We start from the raw sequence: 12,513 nt of genomic DNA, 5'->3' as shown, positions 1-12,513 counted from the left end.
TTTTAATGTGTTTTAGGTATACTTACAAACTCTGGAATGAGACAAGCAGAAATACACACACGTGTGTGCCTGTGTGCACCCATATGCACACTCACCCTACGGCTGGCACACACGCACTAAAAATCCAAACGTTGCCCTCCTCTTCAGTTCGAAATCAGTCTTTAGACTATTTTTAGAAGAGACTGTGAGGAAAGAAACAGAATAAATACGACACTTCCTACCTATTACATAGGCTTCTTCTTTTCTGTCCAAATAGGAATGGGCTAATTACACAAGTAACATGCAGATTCTGATGGCTTTGTTAAAGAGAGGGTGGTGCATATAGGATAAGAATTCTAAGAAAATGATAGCAGAGTTCATGAGCCAAACCTATATAGTTTAGGTTAAAAAAGTCTTTTGAGACTTGGGAATATTTTAGAAATAGTTTATTATAGAAAATAGTTTTTAGACTATAACATATGAAAACAGAGATTACATTGTTATTAAAATGAACGAAACAAAACAAAGTTGATATTCTAGAAAGCATAAGATATAATGTTTAATGAATATTTTGCCAAATGTTTCGGCTTACATTATAGTAAAGCCTATAATGCACACCCGAATTTTGTGGTGGTTTCAATTCTGTATTAGTTTTCTACTGTTGCATAACAAATTACCAAAAACTTAAAGTGTTTTAAAACAATGTATATTTATTATCTCATGGTTTCTGTGGCTCAGGTATCCATGCATGACTCAGGTAGGTCCTCTACTCAGAGTCTCACAAGGCCACAATCAAGGTGTTGGCCAGGCTTGCTGGTCTCATATGACTCGGTTCCCTTCCAAGTTCACTGGTTGTTGGCACAATGAAGTTTGTTTTGGTTGTAGGCTTGAGGCCCTCAGCTCCTAGTGACTGCCAGACATTCCCTCCACATGGCCCTCTCCACAATGTGGCAATTCTTTTTTTAAGGCACTTATCTGATTAGGTCAGGTCCACTCAGAGTAATCTCCCTGTTAATTAACTTAAATCAATTGATTAGGGACTTTAACTGCATACCTGCATAATCTCTTCACCTTTGCTATATAACATAACCTAATCACAGGAGTTGCTATCTCATAATATTTCCAAGTCCCACACACATTCAATACATACAGTGTATATATGTATGACTGTGTGGGATTCTTGGGGCCATCTTAAAATTCTGTGTATCACACAAATATTTACATGCACTGGTTGTAACAGATAATTGATTGCTTTTTATTTGGATCATTAAAGGCCTAGGACAGGTTTCTGGACTCAGTCCCAACTGCTTGAATTCATTATGACTTTTCAATATGTTTGAATCATAGAGTTGATGACTGTGTCACTTAACTTTCTAAAGTTGAAGGGATATTTTGAAACTCTTGTTTCCTTATATAATAATTATATTAGAAACTCATAATTGCCACCATTTATTTAGTACCTGTAGGTAGGTGCTTTGCATCCACTCTTAATAATCCTCATTTCAGTTCTACAAATGACTGTCATTAGGCCAGTGAGGAAAGGTGCAAAGACATGGATGGGTGGAGCAGCACTGCAGTATTCAGGACATGGTAAGTGGGTTGATATGGGAAGGGCTTGGGGTGAAAATAGGGAAATGGAAACAGATAAGAAGAATGAGGCTGATGTGAGGCCGATCAAGTAGCTCATCCAGTTGCCATGAGCGTCACTGAAAATTAAGTAGGGGAGTGGTCTTATCTGGTTTGTGATCTAGAATCCTGGTGTCCAAAGAGGTGTCATGAAAACTAGGAGAACATGAAGATTCTCCTGAAAGTATGTGAACATGGATAATTTAAGAGACTCAAGTTTCCGCTTCTCAACTTCCATCTGAATTCCTTCCCAAAGTCCTTTGTCTGAAATGCATCTGCTCCTAAGGAGTCATGCAAACTCAACACTCCTACTTCCCCATTCACTACCACCTTTCTCCTACTCTACTAAAAAGAGGAAGACTTCTCATCCCTCCTGAATTTTACTGTGGTGTATTGTGTCACAGAGTGCAAAATCATTGAGACACTAAGAAAACTTTGCCAATATGTTTTATCAAAATACATTACCAAATACATATTCATGCTGTTTATCATTTATGGATTACTAATAACTATACTCCAAATCGACTCAGCAGCTACTAACAACAACAACAAATAATTGTGCTTACTCTACCCAGAATATACAGATACATACACACATATATGTCTGAGAATCTTGTCACAAAAAATTAAGAAAAATAACTTGAATGTGTAAAAGTTTTTTTGTTTCAGAGAACTATGGTGGGTGAGGGATAAAAGAATCTCAGACATAAAATACATTAGACAAACGATCTGTGGGTAAAATGGAATTGAAAAATGAATTTGAGGAGAAAAAGTAAAATTTTGATACTTATTGAAGAACTTTATCATTTATGATTTATACAAGAATAGGTAGATATCAAATTACTGTGGAATTTAGAGTCCATTAGATACATTTAAAAAAGTGATGTAAATTTCGTGTGTTTGTTTAAAAAATGTCAATAATTATAATGTGCCAGAAATCACATCCTTTGTGGCTATTTAAACTTACCATAAAAAGTTTTGATGTCAACTTAAAAACATGAGGAAATACGGAAATTTTTCACAATTCTTTGGATTATAGGAGAAAAAATAATGAAGACCAATGATCCAGAAGAATTACTATATATTCAGAGTTTTAACTGGCATGTTGGGGGCTGAGGAAGGAGACAGGCATCAGATAAGAGCTGACTGTAACAGGCCAGTAAGAAATGAAGAGAATGTGGATTGAGGCAGTAAGCAGTGAGAAAGACAAGGTGAGGAAGGATGTGAACAATATTAAAGAGGCAGAAGGGACTGTATATAATGACAAATTGGATATAGTGGGAAATGGGATAGGGAAAGAGAAAAGTCTAAAATATCTCCCATGCTATCTGGTAGGAGAGATATTAATTTGACGAGAAGCAAAAAGAGTTTAGTTCTGCTTATACTGAGATGCAGGTGCTATGATGCCTGTGCTGATAGCGCATTCAAGTTCAGTATTTTCTAGGAGGTCATGGAAGTTGTAAGTAAATAGTGATAACAAAAGTCGAGCATAGCAGCAATCTCAGCAAGCATGTAGAGAACCAAAGAGGCTCATTTGCCCCTTTCTTGATAGGATTCATTCAACCAATATTTACTGAGCAGCTATTATATGGCAACCATTTTTCAACATGCTGGGGATGTAGCAGTGAATGAAACAGACTAAGGCCTAGGGTAAAAGTTAAATTTCATAACTTTAGCACAAATTAGTAAAGCAAAGATGTCACTTTAAGGACTAAGGCATGCCTGACCCAAGCCGTGGTGTTTTCAATTGCCTCATATGCATGTGAAAGCTGGACAATAGATAAGGGAGACTGAAGAATCGATGCCTTTGAATGATGGTGTTGGCAAGTATACTGAATATACCATGGACCGCCAAAAGAACGAACAACTCTGTCTTGGACGAAGTACATCCAGAATGCTCCTTAGAGGCAAGGATGGCCAGACTTTGTCTCACATACTTTGGATATGTTATCAGGAGGGACCGTCCCTGGAGAAGGACATCATGCTTGGTAAAATAGAGGTCAGCAAAAGAGAGGAAGACCCTCAACAAGATGGACTGACACAGAGGCTGCAACAACAGGCTCAAGCATAACAATGATTGTGAGGATGGCGCAGGACTGGACAGTGTTTGGTTCTGTTGTACATAGGGTCGCTGTGAGTCAGAACCTACTCGACAGCACTGAACGACAACAAAAACAACGGTAAAGCAAAAGCTGGCCCTGCTTTGATACATTAGGGTGTCCTAACCCTTCAAAAGCCAAAATTTTTGAATACTGTTCTCAGTTAATTTTATTTATTCAAAAGTTGAATAAACCACAAATTTTCTCTTGCCCCTTTGCTTCCAACCCTCTACCTTACAATCAGTATGTCACTGAATGTGAAGGATGGATATTGCTCCTTGTTTGATGAATGTGTGCCAGGGTGTTGGGGATAGGCTTTCTCAGCCTTTCACATTGTAGTCCCCAGAAGGTGATCTCTACCCAAATGGCAGCAGCCTTGAAATATTCTAGTTACATACCTTTAACAAAGTTATAGGCATATGGAACTTTAAGGCATTGCACACATATAATAAGATTGGAAGTCCTGTACAGCATCTGAATGAAGTACTAATTTTCTTACAGTTTCCCCCTGTACTAATTTCATATTCAGAATAACAATTTGCTCTATAGATAAGTTGTCTTAGTCATCTAGTGCTGCCGTAACAGAAATACCACAAGTGGATGGTTTTAACGAAGAGAAAGTTATTTCCTCACAGTCAAAGCAGGCTAAAAGTCCAAATTCAGGGCATCAGCTCCAGGGGAAGGCTTTTTCTGTCTGTCAGCCTTCTTCTCTTCGGTGTTCCCCTGGACTAGGAGCTTCTCTGCGCAGGGACCCCAGTCCAAAGGACGCGCTCTGCTCCCGGCACTGCTTTCTTGATGGTATGAGATCCCCCGTCTCACTGCTCACTTCTGTCTTTTATATCTCAAGAGATTGCCTCAAGACACAATTCAGTCTTGTAGATCGTGTCCTGCCTTACTAACACAACTGCAACCCATCGTCCCTCATTAACATCATAGAGGCACGTTTACAACATAAGGAAAATCACACAGTACCAGGAATCATGGCCTAGCCAAATTGATACACATTTTTGGGGGGACATAATTCAAACCATGGCATAAGTTCACTACTTTTCATAGAGAAATGAAAATATTCTTGGGATTAACTTTATTTTTCTGAAGTGAACATCAAAAGTCTGTAGAAATTGAGAAGCTGTCTTGTGGTTAATGTCCCTTAGAAGACCTTGTTGATTATGTAGGTCAATTGAGCTGTTCTCAAACTTCTTGGACTGAAGATACCTTTACACTCTAACATGATTAAAAATCCCAAACAACTTTGGTCTATGTGAGTTATATGAATCAATGTTTACTGTATTAGAAATTAACAATGAGAAATTAAAAAATATTAATTTGCTTAAGAGTATTCATAATAAGTCCAGTTAGATGTTAACAAATTATAACACATTTTCAAATGAAAAATAACTATATTTTCCAGAAAAAAATAGGGAGAAGAATGACAGTGTTTTATATCTTTTTCAAGTTTCTTTGATGTCTTAATAAAAGACAGCTGAGTTCTTATGTTTGTGCATTTAATCTTTTGTGATGTCACACATCATGTGGTGTCTGGAAATTCCACTGTACATTTGTGAGAGAATAACAGCATAACAGGCAAATGATATCTTAGCATTGTTATGGAAATACTTTTGATCTCCTGGACCCCTGAAAGGGTTTTGGGAACCTCAAGTGTCCCTGCACCGCTCTGAGAACAGTTTTTTTGTTGTATGGCAGGACTTGTAAGGCTGATGTGGTTTCCTTAGAGTACACTAACTAGGAGATACCTGTTGGCTGCTCTAATTGTTCCCCACCTCTCACCACCAGCAATTCACCCAAGTGAAGACCTCTTCTATCATTTCTTATCTTTCTCTGGTTTTCTTCATTTGTGTTATAGGATGGTCTATTCTGCTTTCTAGGCTCTCTTTCTCATGATTGGTACCACAATTGATCCAGTTTAAAATTCAAAAGCCTACAATACAGGCCACAGTACAGACCTCTCCTCCACTTCTCATATTTATCCATCACTAAGACCTGTAAATTTTATTGTCTGTTTATCTGCCAAATCTGGCCATTTCACTCCATCACTGTTTACCTCAACCAAGAGAATGTCATCTTTCAACTTGAATATTCAAATGACCTTCTGAGGCTAGATGTATCAATACCCACCAATCTCTTCACCACACTGCAAACAGAATGTTTACAAAAATCTGATATATCATTCCCCATCCCCAGAAACACACACACACCAATTAAAATCCTTCAGTAATTTCCTCGATTTTATGACAAGACAAAATAAACTGCCTTATTCCTCTACTCGTATCTCCAACCTCATGTACCACCACATTTCTCTCTGTGCTTTCTGTTCCAATCACAATGGCTTTCTTCCTATACCTTATATTTTCCATGTTCTCTCTCACTGCAGGTCCTTTTGCTCCACCATTCCCTCTGCCTTGAAAATTTTTCTCTTTCTTCCTCACCTAGTTAACAGCTACTCATTGTTGAAATTCCAATTTAATTATCATTTCCTTAGGAAAGTCTTCATTTGACATCCTTGACTTGGTCAAATCCCTTATTACATATTTTGTAGCACCATATACCCCTCTTTCCACATACTTCTCAGAGGCTGATTTTTACATTTTATTTGGTTAATAATTCTCTCTACCAAATTTTGTAAGCTCCAAGAGAACAAGGACCATGTATGTTTTTGTATCCCCTAGTGGTCGCTATTGGGTCCCTATGAGTTGGAATCAACTCCATGGCAACAGGTTAGTGATTAGCACATTGCCTTGTACAGAGTCGGAGTTCAATAAGTATTTGTTGAATGAATAAAAGTTACCCTTCTAGTAAGTGGTGGTTTTTAATTTTCTTCCTGACTCCTGGTATTTCTTCATGCTACTTGCTTTTCATTTGAAAACCCTGCTTTTCTCAAACATACTATCCAGGCAGATTTGTTTTATACTGTCTTCTCGTTACCTCAACTCAGGTGCAGTTCTCAAGTTTTGTGCTACCCTGGGCAAGTTATAGAGTTGCTATGAGTCAGAACTGACTCGATGACAACGGGGTTTCTTTTTGGCGGGGGGGGCGGGGGCAAGTTACGTTCATTTGTTGCTGGTTGTCCTGATGGCTTTTTATTTAGCAACAAAATAGACAAATTTTGTCATGGTTTAGCTTATTTTTTCTTACTCTTCCGTTTCCTTTTTTTTTTTTTTTTTTAAAACTGCTAGATATTTAAGTATCCAGAGCCATTTTAGAAGTGTGACCTAGGCAGATCATTGAAAGCTAAGGTTACTATGAAATGTATGTTGCCATCAATAATAAAGTAACTGTCCTCTTAGTAGCCAATGAACATTGGCATAATTTTCAGAGAATATCTAATCTTTTAAAATTAAGTGTGTTATACTCATAAAGAATGCTGATTGTCTCTCTGAATTTTATTAAAATATCCAAGGCCAGAACACAGATTTGTAGACATAAAATCTTACTGTATTCTGAGTCTGGAAAAAACAATGCTATCCATACCCTTTCTCAAGAGAAAAATCTTGTACTTAGAGGTCTTTTCCAAGTCATCTTCTAAGGAATAAGACTATAGAATTGAGGACTTTTTATGAAAGTCTTGTCTCCCGAGCATTTTATACCAGAAAAGGCTTGGACAAAATCCAGGGGAAAGTTTCAGATATGATTTCTGGCTTCACATGGAAAACAAACGTGCAAGCAATTTGAGGTTTGTACTTTGGAGGTCTTTACTATTTTCCCACGTCAATTTTAAAACACGAAGCTCTTTAAATTTACAATGATCCCCATCCTGCCCTTTGTGGCCCCAAAAGCACAAGTACTGTTGATGGGAGAGCAGCTTTACCACTGTTCTCAATCTCTGGGGACCATCATAAAGCAAATCCTAGGTTTCAGCTGCTCTTCAGTAGCTGGAAATAAGAAATGGGTTGGGTTGAACTACTCTAAGGGATAATCAGGTATTTGTCCATTGACCTATCAAGCAACTTGTTCTTAGCTATGGGTTAAAGAACAGCAATAGCTTGTCATCACTGGAAAATCTGGCTTTTGCTTATCGTCTATGCAAAGCTTACAGAACACCGGATGTGGAACACTCTAATATACATGTGCGCTCATGTTCTCAGATGGCATTTAGGAACTCTCATCAGGGTTGTGTGGGATCTCTGCAAGGCTTTGGCTAGCCCTTCAGAGAAAATGGATTAGATATGTGATCTTGTTCTACTGGTCTCTCTCCGTCTAGGGACAGGATGTTTGTCCCAGAAATTAGCTAACAGTTAATGCCCTTTCTCTCAGAAAAGTTAGCCAAAGCTTTTAACTCCCTAGCAAATATTGTAGAAATCAGACCACGTCACATCCACACCAGCAAAGAAAAATTAATGTTCTAAGAGCCATCCATTGTTTTTGATTATATTCTCACAGGACAGTGAAAGATTCCAATAGCAAATATTACTTTCCTTAAAACATTTCCAAACAGAAAACTTCATGTCAATCATCAAAGGAAAAGATTCCTTCACTCATAGGCCACTGTGAGGATCATATAAATATCTTTGCATCTGCTTCCAAAGGCTGGCCACCACTGACACCTCTAGCAAAATGTGTTATTTTTGAGGAACTCTCAGAAGAGCTCCTGGTATTTTCAATGTGAGCTTGTGAGACATATTTGTGAAAATATTTGTGTACGTGGGGATGCAGTATTTTAAAAAAGACATGCTGCTTTGGCTAAACCTGATCAGCTTTAGCTGATATTTGGAGATATTTTTGGGCTTCCCTAACACTTTGCTTGGCCACTGGAGACCCTTCAAAACATTTCCTTATTCAGATCCCATGTTAAAGTATTAAGTCCAAAGGAACTGCTTTCCCAACATCTAACAGTCCTTTCCAGATCAATCGGTGAGAAACATGTGTTTTGTTTTTGCACTAGGTTTTGATATTTATGCAGTAGAATAGCAGAAGGGGTTTATTTATTTTTTTTCACAGTTCGGGAATAATTTATTTTGTTTGGATAGCAAATATGTGAGCAGCAAAGATCAAACATTTATATCACAGTTAAATGGTCTGTGAGAAAATCATTCATCATTGTCCTCATCAGATAATATTTATTATACAGCTTCATGAAGGTCTCATAATAACTCTTATTTAGTGATAAAAACTATTTGGTGAACTTGCTGCACTAATATCTCTTTATTTGCCTGTATTATTTATTCTACGTTGCCATCAGAATTAATTAGTTTTTCTGTAATATGTTTATGGGGTCACTTCTAGCAGCTGAATGCCAAATGAATAAATACAGATGTACTGATTTCAGAGGGCAATTTTTAGTTAAAGAAAAAATATTAGCTCAGTAGTGCTAGTTTGTGGTTAAAATCACGAGAGAGTTATTTTTAGCAAATTAAAACACAAGAATAAGTAAAACTGTCAAGGTGTTTGAAATTATGTATTTTAAAGTTATAGATGCTCATTACAGTAAAGACAAAACATAATAATTAGATTATTTATATCTTCATGAGACCTAATAAAAAGTTATATTTACTCTGTGGAACATTGTTTTTATTAGTTTACTGTAAATGTGTAATATATCAATATAAGCTTGATCTTTTTTCACTTGTTTTAGGGTTATTACCTTTTAAAAACTTCTCCACACATGCTGCCTGTCCAAAAAAATGAATAGTTAACTCAAATCATCAGAAATATAGTAGTTTAGTGGCATTTGTCTTGATGAAATACAATTCTTCAGAATTTATATTTAATCATCTTATTTTGTATTTCCTCAAAGACCTTCAGGCAATATCCTTAAAATCATAAAGGATTTTGGTAACCAGCATCAACTTTTTTTATAAGCCATTTCTCCCAGGTCAATAATTTTTGTCTTCCTGAATCAATATATTGTGGGAATTACTTCTCCAGGCTATCAACTCTCAATTACTTCTTTATGGGTCAATCTGGACATTTATCATCTCCATTTGAATTTCTTTTTAACTGGGATATTTCCAAGTCACATTTCTATTCCCTAAAGTAGATACATAAGAAATTGAAAAACATTTTTAAATGAACTGAAGCAAAGTTATGTAAAGGCAATTTGTATATACCTATATATACAACTATTCCAGTGGCTGCGGTGGTTATTCATGTAACTCTTCTCCCTTTTCATAAAGCTTCATAGGGCATCTCCAAACTTAGGATGTACCTAGTTTGCATGGAACTCAATGAAGCAAAGCATTTAGCCACAAAAAGTATTTACTATTTGTAAGAGAGAAATAAATTTAAATGAAATTTAAGAACCGTTGTTTGTTTCCTCTTTTGGTTTTTTAATTTACACTAACCTCTGAAGGCAGGTCAGATTCTGACTCTCCTTTGGAGAAGTGTTACACTTAATTCCAGAATGGAATGAGTTAAAGCAATCCATTCAAATCTTATACTGTCATAGAGCGTGTTAACTTGAATTTTATCCAGAGACTTCTTGAAATACCATTTCAATTATAGAGGTAGTTGGGGAGTTTACATTGGCATTACTCTATTGAACCAAAACATTTTCATGTATGCTTTGAGAAGATATATAAATTTTAGCTGTTCAAGAATTTTCTGAGTTATAATTTGATTAAGCAAATATTAAAGTTAAAAGCAGAGTCCAAGTTATAGTAAAATTGAATTTTGTACTTTTTTGACTTAGTTATTGAGGGTTTCATTATCCTCATGAAGTATGATAAACAGTGCAGTTGGAATAGGAAAAAAAGCAAGAAATAAATTTTCCTAAAAATAACTGATTTTTTAAATGTTAAAACCAAACCAAACCCATTGCCGTCAAGTCAGTTCCAACTCACAGAGACTCTATAGGACAGAGTAGAACTGCCCCATAGGGTTTCTAAGGTTGTAAATCTTTACAGAAGCAGACTGCCACATCTTTCTCCTGCAGACCAGCTGGTGGGCTCGAACTGACAATCTTTGAGTTAGCAGCCGAATGCTTAACCATTGTGCCACTAGGGCTCCTTAAATGCCAATAAGATGATTAAAAAGATAAATGTAACATATTGGCTTAGAATATATTAATCATGGTACAGGAAATTCATGGTTAACACTATTACCAATTTTCTATGTATTTGAGCAACCTTATTTTAGGGGTAATTGTACAGTCATTTACACTCAAGCTTTACGAAAACTTACAAGTGACAGAAAAACCCTAGTTATAAAAATACAAATGAACTCTAAGAGGTAGATGATGTATATGTCAACAGATTTAATTTTTTTATATTTCTTTTTACCAATAGCTCACAGTACTATGAATGATACTGATCTTCCTATGGAAACAACTGAGTGCATTCAAGGTCAAGGAGAAGGTTATCGGGGCTCGACCAATACAATTTGGAATGGAATTCCATGTCAGCGCTGGGATTCCCAGTATCCTCACCAGCATGACATAACTCCTGAAAATTTCAAGTGCAAGTAAGTAAATTAGATGTTAAAAACTTCAGTAGGCCCTGGGAGAAATGAGACAGAGTGGTTACTATTAATTTCTATGTTAGTGGTCCTCAAACTTTAGACTGCCTATGATAATCAGGATTTAAAAGACAGATTCCCATGCTCCACCCTGGGATTTGGTCCTCACAAGCACTCTAGGTGATTTTGATGCAGGTGGTTGATGTACCATGTTCTGGAAACACATCCCTAGGTTGTTCCTGATAACAGCTTTGCTCCTGCAGGGGTATTTAATAGGCATTTAATGATAATGAAAACCATACATGTTTCAAAAAAGTGTGTTTTCAGATTTTTATATTAATTTTGGGGGAGATTTGAATTTTTTTCCTTACAAAAAGAGGGCTTTGATTTCGGTTGGTATTTTAGATTAATAATTTTTCAGCCTTGAAGAACTGTAACACATAAACTTTTTTAATTTAAATGAATGTTTTTCATTGTTTCTAAATTTGCTTTAAAATGTGTAGAAGAATCAAGAAGAATAAAGCCAAAGAAACTGCCCTTGATGCCCTTGAGTTGCAATGATAAAGTTATTATGTGCATTTTCTGTAACTACTCTTTTTTCACCACTTGACTTTTGTTGAACAGACATAGCTACAATGCCATATGTTTTTAAATTGTCCACCTTCTTATGAGGAACATAAAGTGATTGCTTTTGAAATTTGTAACACATATGCTATTCATAGTGACTTTGCTGAAATAACAACTATAAATAACATATATTGGCTTTGATGTAATTGACTTTTAATAAGAGAGCTTAACATTTCAGGATGAAAAACTATGAGCAATAGTTGGCCCATCCACAGTAGAGGACAGATATTTCATGTTTTTTTGTTTTGTTTTGAAGCTAATTAGTGATTATTTGCTTAGATGGTAAATATCATATGTTGTGATATTTTTTCATTATTTCATAATTACAAAATTTACAGTTGTCCTTCTGGGCTTACATCCCTCATTTCCTTCTCAGCAATTCACTCTCTATACCTGACCCAGAAGCCCCACTTCAGAAATAAATATCAAAGTTGACAAAGCAAAGAAAATGAGAAGAAACTAGTTAATGAGGACAAAAGGAGATAGTGATAAAATGTCATTCACACTTTTTGTTAACTTGTAATGACTGGTAATACTGAAGTAAGACATTGTGCATGCGAAAGTGCCCAAAGAACTTCTTTTGTAAGAAAAAGAGAATGATTATCAAAATTTAATTCACACATTTTATAATTATAACTTAAGTATAAAAAATGTAGCCATTGATTGTTATCATAACCTTAAGCCATCTTTTCCTAATTTAGTTCTTTGGTCAAAATAATGAAACATTTGAAATATCAAAAAACAAAAAGTGAGCTGTTTCAGAGAACTGATA

The 12,513-nt window shown here is 36.0% G+C and overlaps 1 protein-coding gene across 3 annotated transcripts in view; it reads left to right on the top strand.

Moving 5' to 3' along the window:
- HGF (hepatocyte growth factor) overlaps positions 1-12,513 on the top strand; it is a 70,229-nt gene that overhangs the window by 32,272 nt on the left and 25,444 nt on the right. For all 3 annotated transcript variants that reach the window (XM_004381471.2, XM_023736042.1, XM_004381472.2), the window contains exon 9: positions 10,946-11,120. In XM_004381471.2, the coding sequence (XP_004381528.2) occupies positions 10,946-11,120 (175 nt within the window). The remainder of the gene's footprint in view (positions 1-10,945; positions 11,121-12,513) is intronic.

Source organism: Trichechus manatus, unplaced genomic scaffold (genome assembly GCF_000243295.1).
Source record: "Trichechus manatus latirostris isolate Lorelei unplaced genomic scaffold, TriManLat1.0 scaffold00085, whole genome shotgun sequence".
NCBI lineage: Eukaryota > Metazoa > Chordata > Mammalia > Sirenia > Trichechidae > Trichechus > Trichechus manatus.
Note: the sequence above shows the minus strand (reverse complement) of the source record. Positions and strands in the feature narration are given on the sequence as shown.